The following is a 16,987-nucleotide window of genomic DNA, read 5'->3' as shown; positions in this document are numbered from 1 at the left end:
TGGCTCATGGAGCATCCATATGGACACACATCTCAAAGAAGCAGTGTTATTGTACAAGGTGAGTAACTCTTTCTTCTTCGAGTAGTGTCCCTGTGAGTGTTCTACTGTAGGTGACTCCCTAGCAGTACTCCAGATGGAGCGTTGTGGCTTCAGAGTCAAGTTTATTACTGATGTAAATACTGTGGATCTGAAGACAGCACTGGAAGCTGAGTACGAGTAACAGAATAATGTTCTGTGAAAGTATAAGCAGGGCAGCAATTTGGATGTCTGCATATTTCTGTGATGGGGACATTTTAAATAAATGCTACAGAAGTGGAAATGGATCTCTTGGAGTGTGTTTGGACTCCAGATGGAGGTTGCAGATTACGAGGACGAAATCCATTTTGAGAGTCTGAGTTGATATTAGCAAAAACAACGAGGAGTCCTTGTGGCATCTTAGAGACTAACAAATTTATTTGGGCATATAACCCACGAAAGCTTATGCCCAAATAAATTTGTTAGTCTCTAAGGTGCCACAAGGACTCCTCGTTGTTTTTGCTGATACAGACTAACACGGCCACCCCTCTGAAACCTTTGAGTTGATATTGCGGATCCTTTGGCTCTGTCTGCAATTGAGAGGAACAGTTTAGGAGATTTCCTGAAGTACTTTGTTCTGTCCAAATAGAATTATAAAGCTTTCCTGACATCAAGAGTATGTAATATTACTTCTCTGTCATGGTGAGGCTTTGGGAAGAAGGTGGGGAAGTGAGTAAGTTGATTCGTATGGAAGGACAAGATTACTTTGGGGAGGAACTCTGGGAGCAGTCTCAGTGTGACCGTGTCTTTAAAGAAAATTGTGAAGGGAGGGTGTGCCGTTAGTACTGCTATTTCACCACTAGGAATGCTGTCTTCATGGACAGATACATAAGCGAGCACGTGGCCATGGGCTCAAAAGTTGCCTTTGTTAAGCCTCTGTTAGATTAAGGTCCCATGGTTGTGGGGGACATCTGATTTGTGGGTAGAGATTACTCACACGCTTGAGGAATCTCTTTGTTATCCGGTGGGTAAATACTGAATATTCCTCTATTTAGTGGTAGAAGGCCATTATGGTTATAAGGTGTACTTTTAGTGAGCTGAGAGATAGTACCATCTTCCTGAGTTCTAGGATGTAGTCTAGTATTAATGGGAGAGAAGAGGATGCCAGGGTAATTTGTTTCAAATTACACCAGATTTGGAATCTTTCCCACTTTTGTACGTAAGTGTGAAGATTTTACTGATTTTCTACTATGTAACAGCACCACTTTCACCGCCTCAGAGCAGGAGTTTTCTATGCATTAGAACCATCGAGGAGCCAAGCTTTGAGTCGGAGAACCTGTAGTGTCAGATGATGGATCTGTCTGGTGTTCTGAGAGAGGAGGTGAGGAAGGGAGGTGGTAGAATCTCCTTCCTTAGAGGTTTTTAAGGTCAGGCTTGACAAAGCCCTGGCTGGGATGATTTAACTGGGAATTGGTCCTGCTTCGAGCAGGGGGTTGGACTAGATGACCTTCTGGGGTCCCTTCCAACCCTGATATTCTAAGGGGCTGAAAAGTAACTGGTGGGCACTTTGCTAGCTTTGTTAGGAATGAGTACCATATTTGGTACCTCGGCCATGTGGGAACTCTCTCTTGGCATGGGGCTGAAGATGGAGCTTCCCTCTGCTTGTTGATGTAAAACATTGAGGCAGTGTCGTCTTTCAAGACCCGCACCACCTTGCCTGAGATCTGGGGAAGGAACACCTGGCAAGCCAAACATAATGCTCTGAGTTCTTCCTTGGACCAGAAGCCGAGCCCTGAGACTGTCGAGCTGGGCTCCCCACCTAGGTCTGATGCATCCGAAACCAAGCTTACTGACTGATATGGTGTGGCAAAGGGTACCCCCTTTTATTACAGAATGCGGGTCACTCCACCAAATCAGTGGAGCCAGGGCGGCCAGTGGAACAGTGAGTACTGAGTCCAATTTGTGTCTGCCTGGAGAGTAGACCAACGTCAGACACAACTGTAGGGGTCTGAGGCATAGCCACGTGTACTGTACCGCATAGGTACATGCTGCCATGTGACCCAACAGTTTGAGGCAAACCTGGGCAGTTGTAAGCAGGTGGGCTGTGACCTGGGCAATCAGGTCCAACATAGTTTGGAATCCGGCCTCTGGTAAATAGGACTTGGCGGAGTTGAGCACTGTCCCGATGAACTTTACTCTCTAAACTGGGACCAAAGTTGACTTTTGCTCATTTATTAACAAATCCAGCGCCTGAAAGGTGGCCTGCACTATGCCAATGCTGTGCTGAACTTGAGCCTGCGAGCGGCCCTTGATCAGCCAGTTGTCGAGATACAGGTAGACTTGTACGCCTCAAAGTCTGAGAAAGGCTGCAAGCACCACATACACTTTGTGAAAACATGTGGGGCTGCAGGCAGGCCAAAGGGAAGCGTGGTGAATTGGCAGTGGCTTTGACCCACCACAAACTTGAGGAATCTCCTGTGTCCATGGAAGATGGAGATGTGGAAATAAGTATCTTTCAAATTGTTAGAAGGGTCCCTGAAGAGGGACAGGGGAGGGGGCTGGAAAGGAGGGGTGGATGAAAACTGGAGGGTGTAACCAGCTGTTACAGTGCTGAGCACTGAACGGTCCAATATCATATAAGACCATGCTGGGCGGAAGGGCAACAGGTGATTCAAAACAAACGGGGAGACGGATCCGGAATCAAGACTGGTATGCCTGCCTGGCCCCACCGGAGTATCTATGGGAGTTGAGTGTGAAGCTGAGGCAGAAGGTAAGGTAGGACAACGTTTACAACTCTTTCCTTTCTTTTGTACGACTCCTGCCTGGAAGGCACTAGAAATCTGGACGCTGCTGAGGCCTAAAATGCTTCCTGGAGGCTGGGGTCATGTAAAGACCCAGGGAGCAAAGTGTGGCCCTCAAGTCTTTGAGGTCGTGAAGCTTGGAATCCGTCCGTTCAAAGAACAGGGAAGTACTCTCGAAGGGGAGGTCCCTGGACAGATTGTTGCACTTTGTGAGAGAGGCCAGATGACTGGAGCCATGAACAATGCCTCTTAGTGACCACTGACAGCATTGTTCTGGCAGCAGAGTTTGCTGCATCCAGAGCTGCCTGGAAGGACATCCTGGCCATCCATCTTGCTTTCTTCCAGGATGGCCATGAACTCCTGCCTCAACTCCTGAGGCAGGGAATCCTTAAAATTTGGCCACTGAGTCTCACAGCTTAAAACTGTACCTTCACAACAGGGCCTGCTAGATAGAGATTTGTAACGGGAGGCTGCCCGTCAAATAAACCTTGCAGTCGAACCGGTCCAGTCTCTTAGCCTCTTTATTTTTGAGACTAGAACTTGACTTGCCTGTCTGTCCTACCCATTTGCAGCTGACACCATCAGGGACCCCAGGGTGTGTGTGTGTGTGGGGGGAATGCGAGTACAGATACTCAAAACCACTGGATGGTATGTAGTACTACTTCTACGCCCTTTTTGAGGTAGGGAGCAGAGATAAAGGGGTCCTGCCATAGTGCCTTGGCAGCTCTCAACACCGCATCATTAACTGGCAGAGCCACTGTGGAGAGCGCCGCTGCAGCCAGGATATTAACTAAGCTGTGCGCAGACTCTTTCAGCTCCTCCACTTCCCAGCCCCAAGTTTGTGGCAACCTGCTTCAAGAGCTCTTTATGGGCCCTGAAGTTATCCGGTGGAAATGGGTTACTAAGGTCTGAGACTGCCTGACAAGGAGATGACAAGGAAGAGACCTGCGCCAGAGGAGGGGCTGCTGCTTCTTCCTTCACCTGCACCACTTCCATTGGGGCCACTTCTGGGACCTCGGTTTCGGGGTCAGTACTGGAGTCAAGATCCGGTGCTGGATGGGAGAAAAAACCTGGCTCACCTCTTGGACACTACTGAGTATGAAGAGTGAGAAGGGGGCCCTGGTACTGGGGGAAACCCCCACGGGTTCCAATACTGCCACTGCATTGGCTGGTGGCCAAGCGGCGGTTCTGGGGCCGGTACCAAAGTCTTGTGCATAAGTTGGGTACCAGTACTTCTTCAGTGGGGCAAAGGATTCCTTTTTGGACTCCGAGGAGTATTCTTCCCTCTGAGACCATCGAGGTGCTGTAACTGCTTCCGCCTCCAGGCAGTGCCAGGGAACCAGTAACAGATGACGGGCCTGGGACCATGGAGGATTTTCCTCCAGACGGTGCCGTGATGGTCAGTGCCATGATGGAGCTCACTGCCCCTTGATCCCTTCTTTCCCCAGTAGCCCTGGCTAGAGGGGAGTCTTGGGGGGTGGGCGGGATCAGGAGAGACATCAGAACCTTTGCTGCCTGGAAAGCCTCTGGAGTCAAAGGGGCCCATGGGCACGAAGTCCCACGACTGCTCCTGGGAGTTGGAGGTGGGTCCTGGACTGGACTTGGTGCTTTAGTAAGAGCTGCCAGAGCCAACAGGGGTTCTGGGAATGATGAGTGCTCCGGCAGGGGTCTCACTGTGCTAGTCACTCCCCACTTTGCCTTCTTCGGCACTGGGGATGCCCTCTCATGGTATGCTGTTTCTTATATTTCTTTCTTAGCAAAAGCGATGGAGAATGATGCTGGAAAAAGCATCGCGCTGGTAGAGTGCTTTGCATGGAAGCCAAAGTCCTTTGTGCCAATTCGAAGCAGCTTCGCTCTGAGTATTGTCTGAGGGCTGCCTCCATCAGTAAGGCCTTCAGACGAATATCTCTATCTTTTTGAGTGAGTGATCTGAAGTCCCTGCAGATCTGGCACTTCTCCTTAATGTGAATTTCCCCGAAGCACCTTTGACAGCTAGAGTATGGGTATCTCACTGCCATGGGCTTGCCAAAGGAGGCACATGTTTTGAACCCTGGGGCATGCCCAGCCCCTACGATGAAAGTCCCTCGACGAAAGGAACCACTATTCACACTATATACACTAACATCAAGAACTATATATACTAACTACAAAAACTATACAATATACTACAAAATCCAAACCACTGGGAAAGAAGACTTGCAAGAGCAAGGAGGATTGTTCCAAGCAACTGTCACTGGCAGTAACAAGGAACTAAGAGGGTGTGGAACTGGTGGCACCCCTTATACCAGCACATACACAGGCAGCTCCAGGGGGTGCTAGAGCTGGTCCTACAGATACAGTTATGGGAAAAATCTCTGGCAACTGCACACAGCATGCACATATCTAGCATGGAATGGACATAAGCAAGCACTCAAAGAAGTTAACTGCACTATTCACAGTATATAAAATTAAATGTATGCCTAAGTGTTTGAAGAATCCAGGTGAGAGTTTCTCCCAAGCACCAAATCCGGGTGGATAAAAAACAATGATTTTTAAAAATACATTTAAAAAATCTGATTTTTTTATTTAAATCTGATTTTTTTGATAAAATGATTTGAGGAAAAAAACCTATCTATAGATAGTTTTAATTAAGATACATTATAGCTCAAAGATATCTCATCATGGAATAGGGATTATAAATTCTAATTCTATAGTATGAGACAATATAGTCATTTAATTTTAAGAACAGTTTTGTAAATGAGTTCCAATAATTCACAGATTAGGGAGCCAAATTTATGGGGTTCCAGGGGCTTCTGTATAGATTATTTAGGTTAATCTCTTTCTATCTACCCAATGGGACTCAGTGCTCAGTCTAGAAGATACCATCAGAGATGCTTAGAGCTTTGCCGTTCTCAAACTGTGGATTTGTGTCTCCAGAGAAAACATGCTTGTTAACAGCAAAAATGTTTTTAAAATAAATAAAATGAATTAATGAATATATAGAGAGAGGTGAGAAATAAGAAGACCTCAACCCTATTCTCCCTCTGCAAATCTATGTACACTTACCTCTCCCTAAAAGTGCAAAGTTTCAAAAAGTTCAACGAATTGAAGATTGTTGGGGGTGGACTAGATCTGGAAAAGCAGAAGAAGTCTGGAGATAAATGTGAGAAGGGAGGGACAGGCAGCAGAAGAAAAAGTGAAATTGTTTGAGCGGCATATTCCAGAAGTCTTGAGGTCTTTCTGAGTGTAGCCTTCATTGATTTGAGATCTACTATAGCATTCTCTCACTAGAAGGGAAAACCTATAATGGCAGCAGGCTGTAAAAGAGATCCAGTTTGGGAATATTTTAATGAAGTTCCTCTACCTGTGGGTAAGACAGGCATGCATGCAAAATGCAAACAGTGCAACAAAGAAATGCAAGGCCTGGTTACCCAAATGAAACAACATCACGAGACGTGTTCCTTCTCAGGACGAAGCTGCGTTGAAGATGAAAGGAACGTGTCTGAACATGCAGGATCTTCAGGTTGGTAAACTTTTTTATTTCATACTTCTTTCTTAAGGACTGCCTGCTTTCCTTCTGGAATATTCTTGAATTCTCATGTTTGAGCAAAAAAGATACTTGTTACTCTATAGTCCTATCATTTTAGATGCAGTTGTGATAAAAAATAAATAACGGAACTAGGCAGATCATCTTTTTACAATTTCACCTTTAAAATAGTACTGAGTGTCAGTGAATGCAATGAGTAATACTAAATGAGCAGTATGTTAAAAATAATTAAATAACTGCATTTATTTATTTTGTTTAGGAGAATCCATCCTCAACATACAGGATTCTGAAGACTATCCGCCTTCAAGACCACAATCATTTTCTATAGTTTCAGAGTTATCTGCCGATGACAGTGTTTCAGTCACATTGTGTATGTCACAGAGCCACAGTATCACCTGCAGCAATAAATAAATAAATCTCCGTCGCCCAGAAACAACCATAGATAAATTGGTGATAAGAACCAGCAGATTACAAAAAGAGGTAATTGATGAAAAAATTGCCCGATATGTTTATGCAATGAACTCTCCTTTCCATATGATTGAGAACCCACACTTCATTAACATGGTTGAGTCATTAGGACCAGGATACAGTCCACCCAACAGAGCAGATGTCACAGGCAAATTGCTGGATAAAAGTGTATGAAAGAGAAATTGAGCAGTGTGCAAAAAGGTCTAGAGGGTAAAATTATTAACCGGAATCTTGATAGGTGGAGCAATGTCCACAATGATGCTGTTGTATGTGCTTGTGTGACAACAGAAAAAGGGAATGTTTTCCTTACAGAAACAACTGATACATCAGGAAATGCACACAGAGCAGAATACTTACAAGTAGCAATTAGTAAAAGCTATAACAAACTTTGGGGAAAAAATTCAAATGTCTTGTATGCAGCTTGGTCACAGACAATGCTGCAAATGTATCCAAGATGAGAAGAAATTATTTAGAAGACAGTAGAGAGAGTCCCAAGCTAATAACATACAGTTGCACTGCTCATTTGATGCACCTCCTAGCCAAAGACTTCAGTGTTCCACAAATAAAGGCTAATGTTGTTGAAATTGAAAAATACTTCTGTAACAACCACTTTGCAGCAGCTGCTCTGAAAAAAGTGGGAGGAACCAAGCTAACGCTCTCACAAGACATGCGGTGGAATTCAGTAGTGGACTGTTTTAAGCATTATATCAAGAACTGGCCTAATCTGATGACAGTTTGTGAACGAAATTGTGAAAAAATAGATAGCACTGTCACAGCCAAAGTTCTCAACATGGGGCTTAAGAGAAATGTTGAACAGATGTTGAGTACCCTGAAGCCTATTTCTGTAGCCTTCAACAAAATGCAGGGAAATAGCTGTTTTATTTCTGACGCTGTTGAAATCTGGAAGGAACTGAGTGAGATCTTAAAAAGACATATGCAATGACAGAGTTAAATTACAAGAGTTAAAAAAACGAATGGGACAAGCACTATTGCCAGCTCATTTTCTTGCAAATATTCTCAATACTCTGTATCAGGGTCAAACCTTAACTGCTGCTGAAGAAGAGGAGTTGCCTATGACATGGACATCCAGTAATCATCCCTCCATAATGCCAACTATAATAAACTTCAGAGCTAAGGGTGAACCATTCAAAAAATATATGTTTGCTAATGATGTTTTCAAGAAAGTCCCACCAGTGAACTGGTGGAAGTCACTTATGCACTTGGATTCAGTGATAATCTCACTTTTAACAGCAGTAGCTTCTTCTGCCGGTGCAGAAAGAATATTTTCTTCCTTTGGACTAATTCATTCCAAATTGAGAAACTGTTTGGGACCTGAAAAAGCAGGAAAGCTTGTTTTTCTTTTCCACATTATGAACAAACAGGAAAATGAAGGTGAAGACGACTGAGTTAGCTGAGGAAGCCAATATTTTAAGTTTCTCATGTTGACCTGGCTGACACAGTCGATTTAATTTTTTTTTAATTTCATTTAACTGTTTTAGTTAAAAATAATTTTAACAAAAACAAACCTGATTTTAAAAAAACTTGAATGTTTAAATTCAAAAATTCATATGCTTGTTTTGTTAAGATATTATAGGTTTGCTGTTGAAGAAAAAAATCCAGAATACATAACATTGTTGTTTTAGTTAAATAAAACAATTGAAATGTCTGTCTGGCGATGTTCTCCTCCTAATACAGCATGGCAAGAAAATCCTCCAAATATTAATGATTAACCTGCTGAATTGGAGATAGTTCACCTCCCAATGACTTCATAAATGTCTGCTTCAATTACCTTTAGTAAATGAAATAACCAAACAATCATTCATTTTCTGATATAGCTGTAAAACTAATCTGAAAAGTTTTCAAAATAAATCATTTAAAAATGCATAGTGTGTACCTTCTAAAAATGAAACCTACATCTATCTCTGAGTTGTGAAGAATACGTATTAAGGTTATAACAACCAACAAGAAGGTATTCTGTCCAAATGAACTTGTAACATAGTTTTAGTTATAGAGGAAACAAACTTCTATCAGCTATCTTGCTATAGTCAGTATTGTATTTAAAATTTGGGTTTATTTGGATAATTTAATGGTCAGTTTGCACCATTCACCACTTTTTTTATTACATACATTTATCTTCACTAATGGAAATTCCAGTCAGAATGGAAAAATTATGACAAATGAGCTGCATAAATAATAGGTTACAGTTAATAAGGTTTATATATACGAGGGAAACAATGCCAGCTAAAAAGAGACAAAAATCAAGTGAAAAATTCAAATGGAAAAGGAGGGAAGAAAAAATGGCCATATTGCTATCTTGCTTTTTGGTAGGTAATTGTGACACTGAGCAAGGGTTAAACAATCAGCAGGCTAAGTGAACTAAAAATCAACCTTTAGGGACATAAGAAAATTATTGAAATGGTAAACAGGGCCATTTCTTGTAAATAGCTAACGAAGTCATGTTAGATAGACTAGAGCTTTGAAATGTAAACCTATATTGTTAGAGAATTAGAAGTAAATACAAATTGTATTTGTCTGTGTTTACCTATATCTGTTAGAAGTTAACAATGTGATCTCATTAGTTTGTAGATGACAAACTTCTGTTCCTGTCTGTTACTATATTCTATTGATTCAGGGATTAAAAGGGAATATTAGCAATTAGATTAAATGTGTGATGTTATAATATCATTGTCTTTATTTCTCTTTCAAGTTTGTAGTAAACTATCAATAAACAGCTTGAATGTTAATTACCATATGCTAATGAGTGCACTTAGGAAATAGGGATTTTACTTCAAAGCAACAATGTGCATTACCTATTCTTCATCGAAGGAATGCCTGCTGTGTTATCTGCTGTCAAGAGGCTATTAGCACACTAGAGAACTATAAAAGGAAGCTTCAGGACTGATCCTTACCACCACAGATCTCATTAACCTTTGTCAAGGGAAGTTCAAACTGTGAGACTGAGGTCTCCAGGTACCTTGGATTATCCCTGCTAATTCTCATGGAAGAATCTGAACAAACTCTACACATGGACTGCCTATTGGACTATAACTTTTAAATTGATTCCAGAAAGACTTTCATAACTCAGCAACCTCGCCATCTCTCCAATGAAACTGACATAAAAACTTTATTCATTTCTGTATGTATAATAATCTTTAACCACAGTACTCTTTTTTTTTTAATCTTAGATTAGTTAATAAGAATTGGCTGTAAGCGTGTATTTGGTTAAGATCTGAAATATTCATTGAACTGATGGGTAATGTGTCTGATCTCATGGGATTGGTACAACTTTATACATGGTGAATAAGTTTTTAAGTAATCCTCACCATATTTGAGTTGGCTGTCTGGGTGGGAACCCAGGACTGGATTGCTTAAGGACAGCTGTATTTTTCGTTTCTTGGTAATCAGTAAGGTATTATAGAAGCTGTTTGATTACTGGCTTGGTGAATCTAATTATTAGAATAAACCACCAGTTCTGGGGATCGTCTGCCCCATTCTTTCAAGTTTGCCCTGAGTGAGCAGTCTCAGTTTGGCCCCTCCAGCAACCATGGTCACAGTAATACAATACAATTTCATATGTAGCTTCACAGCAAATTCCAGGAGCATGTCCACTTGCTGAACTACAGCAGCAGTAAATAGTCAAATGGCAAAAAAATAAATAACTTTGTTGTGTGAAGTTAAATTAATTCCATTTAAGTGCCTAACTTATGTAACACAAATTAACAAATTTGGCCAACATACAGAAAATGTTTACTCTACTATGATCTATAGATACACTTATGCCCTGGCAGATGACAATCCATCTAGTCACTTCCCCAAGAAGTAACTAAAATGACTATTTCTATTAGAAAACATTTTTGTTTAGTGGCTTTCTTATAAATTATTTGTTTTTACCAAGAAAACTGAGACTTTGTAACATATTTAAATTATCTTAATTCAATTAGCATTTAAGACTAGGATGAAACACCTATATAGTTAACGTTTACCTCCAATACCTTAACCTGCTATTTTTCGTCTAGTTAAAGACTACTCAAAAACACTCATCAAAAAGTATAAATATCTAGCTGTTGCATTTTTGCTTAACAATCGTGTTTTATTAACATATAGACAATGTCATCAATGTCAGCTGGAAAATCCAGACTCAGACAATTCCAATCCCCCCCCGCACCACACACACAACAGTAGATTATAAATAGAATACTTGCCCTAGCACATAAGATGCTAGCTCTTCTTTAACTAGCTGACTGTTGAGACTAGAGGATCTCTTTCCAAGAACATCTGGGGAGTCAAAGAGTTCAACCGATAGAACATTATCTTGTGATACACCTCCAAAACAGATAAAGATAAAGCTTAATTTAAAAAGTGTCCAGTAATGACAACACTGAGAAAGTCTGTAGTCTGAGGGGTGAGAGAGGGTGTACAGGTGGGTAGAGGCAGATAGAACATTGAAAAATGTAAATCTACCAAGGTCTGATCTGCAAAATAAAAACCACATCCAGTTTTAATGCAAATTCTTTAGACAGTCCCAACTTTACACCCATATCCATTAAAGATTTTTTTTGGTGGCTTCTACAACATTATGACCTAACAGCTAACTATTGCTCAAAGCTTCATTTATTAGGCAGTTTCCACATTAATTTTTTGGTACTGACTTATATAAGAATTCCCATCTCACATAAAGTTACATTTACCAAAAACAATAATGGGAAAAATCCCACGGAACAGACATGATTTGAAATTCAGCAGCACATAGTATTGGCCTGTTTCAGAGGAGCAGATCACCCAAACCTCCTCCTGTGGATAGCGAAAGCCATGAATAATAAGCATCTCTGAAATTAAACCCTACACATTAACGCAAACCAGTGTTTACACCACTTAACACTCACATTGCCCACATGGAACTGAAGACATAAATGGTGTTGTAATTTGGCTTTCAAGTCTATAAAGTTTCATTGCAATTACATTACATTTGGAAACTCTCAGCCAATCACGTTACTTACTGCAAATATGAATGTTCTTATTTTTTTAGGTTTCAGAGTAACAGCCATGTTAGTCTGTATCCGCAAAACGAAAAGGAGTACTTGTGGCTCCTTAGAGACTAACAAATTTATTTGAGCATAAGCTTTCGTAAGCTACAGCTCACTTCATCGGATGCAAAGCTTATGCTCAAATAAATTTGTTAGTCTCGAAGGTGCCACGAGTACTCCTTTTCTTTTTGCTTATTTTTTTAAGGTCAGGTTTTTAAGGTCAGGCTTAACAAAGCCCTGGCTGGGATGATTTAATTGGGGATTGGTTCTACTTTGAGCCGGGGGTTGGACTAGATGACCTCCTGAGGTCCCTTCCAACCCTGATATTCTATGATTCTTTGGTAAAAGGGCAGATCTATCAGCAAACTTGAGGGGGAGTAATTATAATAGAGTGGATTTCTCTCATTTAACATATGAAAGTATTTACTTTATTTGATATGCGATGATCTGAATATGCACAATGATTATTTATAATTATTTAACAATATTAGTTATGTAATAGACACACTACTGATAACTTACTAATGACTGAGCACAGCATAAATTTAGCTTGAGTCATTTCTTCAAATCTTTCCTTTGCTTCCCTACTCCATTCATTTCCTCCTTTATAGGATTCAATATGAGCCAGCTTGCTCCTGATGGCCTAAGTAATAAATCAAATTAGATACCTGTTATCACATATCCACAGTATGCATTTAGGGCCAAATCCTTGTCATAAAAGGGAGCAGGGTGGCATAAGGAACCCGCTTACTGCCCAGTGTGGGCTAAACATATCATGGGCTTCAGTGAAAGGAGAAAGGCTGCCACTGGGAGGTTAGCACCCCTCATTCTGCACAGGTGGGTAAACAACAGGTACAACTTTCACCTCATTGTGTTGATTTAAATGGAATTAGTGGGCTGAGTCAAAGATAGTGCAGTGATAGGGTCACGGCGAAACACTAACAAATTAGCTATTCTTTGGATTTTTGAGTACAGAGATCTTGGCCTGCATAGTCTTATGGCAAACATGCTAGAAAATTCATGCCAAAGGCTGGAGAGTTCGGAAACACATTAAATAGGATGTGCAAAAGAAAAAGGATAAAAAAGGCATTTTGAAATTGAATGATTATGCAAAACAATCAAAACTTATCAAGTCTCTTTTACAGAGAGATATCGTTAGTCTCTCTTATTTTGTCAAACAATCCTTCTTAGCAGAGAGAAAAAGTATTAGTTCTGTTGCTGAATTTTGAACTGACCCTGTGAGTTGGTGTTTACTTTTCCAGCTTTGGACAAGACAGTGTGTGGGGCCGGTGGGGGAAGAGGGGGAGAGAAGGAGGGGACAGAAGAGATACAACAGTAAAGCTGGGGGGAGAAAGGACAGTTACAATTACATTTTTTGTAACTGGTGCTCTTCCAGATGTGCTGCTCATGTCTATTCCATTCTAGGTGTGTGAGCTCGCTACATGCACCTGTGCCGGAAGTTTTTCCTCTCAATAGTATCTGTAGGGGATTGGCTCTGGCAATCTCTGGAGTGGCGCACATACGCTGCAGTATAAGGGGCGCCGCCGGCTCCTCCCACCCTCAGTTTCTTCTTGATGGGAACTCCGACAGTGGAGAAGGAAGGCAGGTCATGGAATAGACATAAGCAACACATCTCAAAGAATACCAGTTACAAAAAAAGGTAACTGTCTTTTCTTCTTAAAGTGCTTGCTCATGTCCATTTCATTCTAGGTGACTCCCAAGCAGTACCACCAGAGACAGGGAGGAGTTCATGGATGTACAGACTGCAACACAGCCCTGCTGAACCCAGCGTCATCTCTGGCCTGCTGGGTGATGGCATAATGCATGGTAAACGTGTGCACTGAAGACCATGTCATGGCCCTCCAGATGTCCTGGATAGGGACATGGGCTAGGGAGGCCGCCAAGGATGCTTGCACTCTGGTCGAGTGGTCTTTCACAATCGACGGTGGCTGGGTCTGAGCCAGCTCATAGCAGGCATGCATGCCAGGAGGTGATCCAGTTTGAGATCGTCTGAGAGGATACAGGAAGGCCTTTCATTCTTTCCTCTGTTGCTACGAAAAGCTGACTCAATCTGTGGAATGACTTGATGCACTCCAGATAGAAAGCCAATACACATCAAACATCCAACATGTGTAGCCGCCTTTCCTCGCTAGAGGAGTGCAACTTGGGGCAGAACACCGAGAAGATGTCCTGGTTGACGAGGAAGGAGGACACTACCTTGGGCAGAAAGGTCAGATGGGGCCGCACTTATACCTTGTCTTCGTAAAAGATGGAGTATGGTGGCTCCGATGTGAGGGCCCTCAGTTCAGAGACCCTCCTCACTGAGATAATGGCCACCAGAAAAGCCACCTTCCACTAGAGATGAGAGAGGGAGCATGAGGCCAAAGGCTCAAAGGGTTGGGCCAGTGAGCCTCGAGAGGACCAGGTTGAGATCCCATTGGGGAACCGGGTCTCTGATCGGCAGAAAGAGCCTTTCCAGGCCCTTCAGGAACCTGATCATCACGTCATGTGAAAACACTGATCGATTTTGAATATGCAGGTGGAACACAGATATGGCCACCAAGAGGACCTTGATAGAGGAGAAAGCGAGGCCCTGATTCTTCAACTGGAGCAGGTAATCCAGGATGGACTGGGGAGATGACTGGGTTGGATAGATACTCCGCTCCGCCGCCCAGCAGGAGAACCGCTTCCATTTAGCCAGGTACGTAAGCTCTAGTTGAGGGCTTCCTACTTTCCAAGAGAATCTGCTGCGCTAGATTGGAGCAGGCCTGCCCCTCTGGCTTTAGCCACACAGCAGCTAAACAGTGAGGTGAAGCGGGGTGAGGTTCAGGTGCAGGAGCTGACCATGGTCCTGGGACAGGAGATCCAGGCATTCAGGCAGTGGCCACATGGTGGCTACAGCTAGGTCCATGAGTGTGCCTTACCAGTGTTGGCGAGGCCACGCTGGGGCGACCATGACTTTGTCCCTCTTGATCTTTGACAGGACTCTGCTGATAAGAGGGTGTAGTAAGAAGAGGGCCTGAAACATAAGCCCATGTATCAGAGCCTGGTAAGAGGCCTGAGCTAAAGTAGTCAAAACTTTGCTGATACAGTATAAAGCGAAGTTAAGCTGAGAGCAAGAGGCAGGCTCTGCTCACAGAATCTGGCAAGAACAGGGCTGATATTGCAGAAACACATATTCCTAGGAAATGCGAGGCACAAAGCACTCACAGAAGCACATTCCAGAAGGGTGGTACCAGAACACCTCGATACCAGTACATTCCCCAAAAATAATAGGAACATGCTGGCCCATCTTAAGGATAAGGTCAGGATGACAGCATGATGAATAGAAATGTTTTGATCAAACCAACATGTACAAGGCAATGGGTGGCACCCTGACATGTCAGGGTCAATACATAATTTGTTTGTATCTGTGTATTAAGATGTACCTCAGGAGGAGTGTCTTTGGCCAGCCTAGAGAGCAGTTGGAAGTCCTGCCACTGACTGAGCTGCATTTATTGTCACAGGCATACATGTCTTAGTATCTTCGTAGAGCCTGCCAGGTGCTATTACTGTGCTGTGTCGACAATAAACCTGGCCGGGCGCCTTCGCACCTGAACGGATTTTGTGGTCATTGCATGGTTCGCTCAAGGTCTGCAGTGCCACCTATCTGCGCAGAGGTGGACCACCACACAGGGAGAACACACACTCAGCCAAACATTTGACAACAGAGGGATCGGTGGGAAAGCATACAGCAGATCCTCTGCCCATGACAGGAGAAACACGTCTGAAAGGGTGCACTCGCATAGACCCTGCAGGGAGCAGAAACACCCACATTTCTTGTTCTGTTTGGTGGCGAACAGGTCCACTCGGGGAGCCCCCCACCTACGGAAGATAATCCGGGCAACCTTGAGATGGAGCACCCACTCAAGGTGAGACAAAAGGACCTGCTGAGGTGGTCTGCCAGTATGTTGTGAAAGCCACGGAGATGCGCTGCCTTCATATGGATTCTGTGCTGGATACAGAAATTCCACAGATGGACGGCTTCCTAACAAAGAGCCGATGATCACACACTCCCTTGTCTGTTCACACAGAACATGAAGGTTGTGTTGTCTGTCAGGACTTGCAGCACTTGACCAGACAGCTGGGGAGAGGAAGACCCCGCAAGCTAGGGGAATGGCCCTGAGCTTTTTGACGTGTATGTGCAGCACACGTTCCTCCAGGGACCAAGTTCCCTGGGTCTGCATTGTCCCAAGATGTGCCCCCCATCCGAGGTCTGAGGCATCCGATATCAGCGAGACCCCAGGCAGAGGATTTGCAAATGGCACTCCTGCCATCACCCCCTTTGGGTTGGACCACCACTTTAAGGAAGTGAGTATGCTGCTCGGGATCCCAACCACCTTGTCCAGGTGATCGCTGGACGGGGAGTAGGCCTTTGCCAGCCACAGCTGGAGGGGATGCATTTTGAGCCTTGCTTGGTGGACCACATAGGTACACGCTTCCATGTGGCCTAGAAGTCTGATACAGATTTTGACTGTGGTGATCTGGTGCATGAAGAGGTCGGTAATTAGCTTTGACATCGAGTCAAACCTGTCCTGCGGAAGAAACATCCCGGCATCGGTAGAATCTAGCACTGCACCAATTAACTCTATCCTCTGGACTGGGACAAACGTGGACTTTTGCTTGTTTATCAACAGGCCCAGAGTTGGGCATGAGTCCTGCAGCACTTTGACATTGCACTGGACTTGGAGCAGCCCTTGATGAGCCAGTCATCGAGATACAGGTAGATCTGGATACCCTGAAGTCTGAGGTAAGTGGCCACCACAGACATGCATTTGGTAAACACCCTTGGCGACGTTCCAAGGCCAAAGGGAAGTACCATAAACTGGTAGGGAGCGGTCCCCACCAGAAAACATCTGTGCCCTGGGAATATTTATATATGAAAATAGGCATCCTTCAAATCGAGAGTGGGATACCAGTCTCCCAGATCCATGGAAGGGACGATGGAGGCCAGGGAGACCATGCAAAACTTCAACTTCTTGAGATATGTGTTGAGGTCCCACAGGTCCAGAATGGGGCGGAGACTGCCTTTGGCCTTCGGAATGAGAAAATACCAGGAACAGAAAGAACCCCTTTCCCTTTCAATGCACAGGTACTTCCTCCACTGCTCTGAC

At 43.4% G+C, this 16,987-nt stretch overlaps 1 protein-coding gene across 5 annotated transcripts in view; it reads right to left on the bottom strand.

Annotated features, from left to right (window-relative positions):
• RNF17 (ring finger protein 17) overlaps window positions 1-16,987 on the bottom strand; it is a 201,555-nt gene that overhangs the window by 81,749 nt on the left and 102,819 nt on the right. For 4 of the 5 annotated variants that reach the window (XM_048844981.2, XM_075127255.1, XM_075127254.1 and 1 more), the window contains 2 exons: window positions 12,357-12,477; window positions 11,013-11,133 (listed from right to left, as the gene is read on the bottom strand). In XM_048844981.2, the coding sequence (XP_048700938.2) occupies window positions 11,013-11,133; window positions 12,357-12,477 (242 nt within the window). The remainder of the gene's footprint in view (window positions 1-11,012; window positions 11,134-12,356; window positions 12,478-16,987) is intronic. The other variant, XM_075127252.1, reaches the window with a different exon arrangement.

This window comes from Caretta caretta, chromosome 1, assembly GCF_965140235.1.
Source record: "Caretta caretta isolate rCarCar2 chromosome 1, rCarCar1.hap1, whole genome shotgun sequence".
NCBI lineage: Eukaryota > Metazoa > Chordata > Testudines > Cheloniidae > Caretta > Caretta caretta.
Note: the sequence above shows the minus strand (reverse complement) of the source record. Positions and strands in the feature narration are given on the sequence as shown.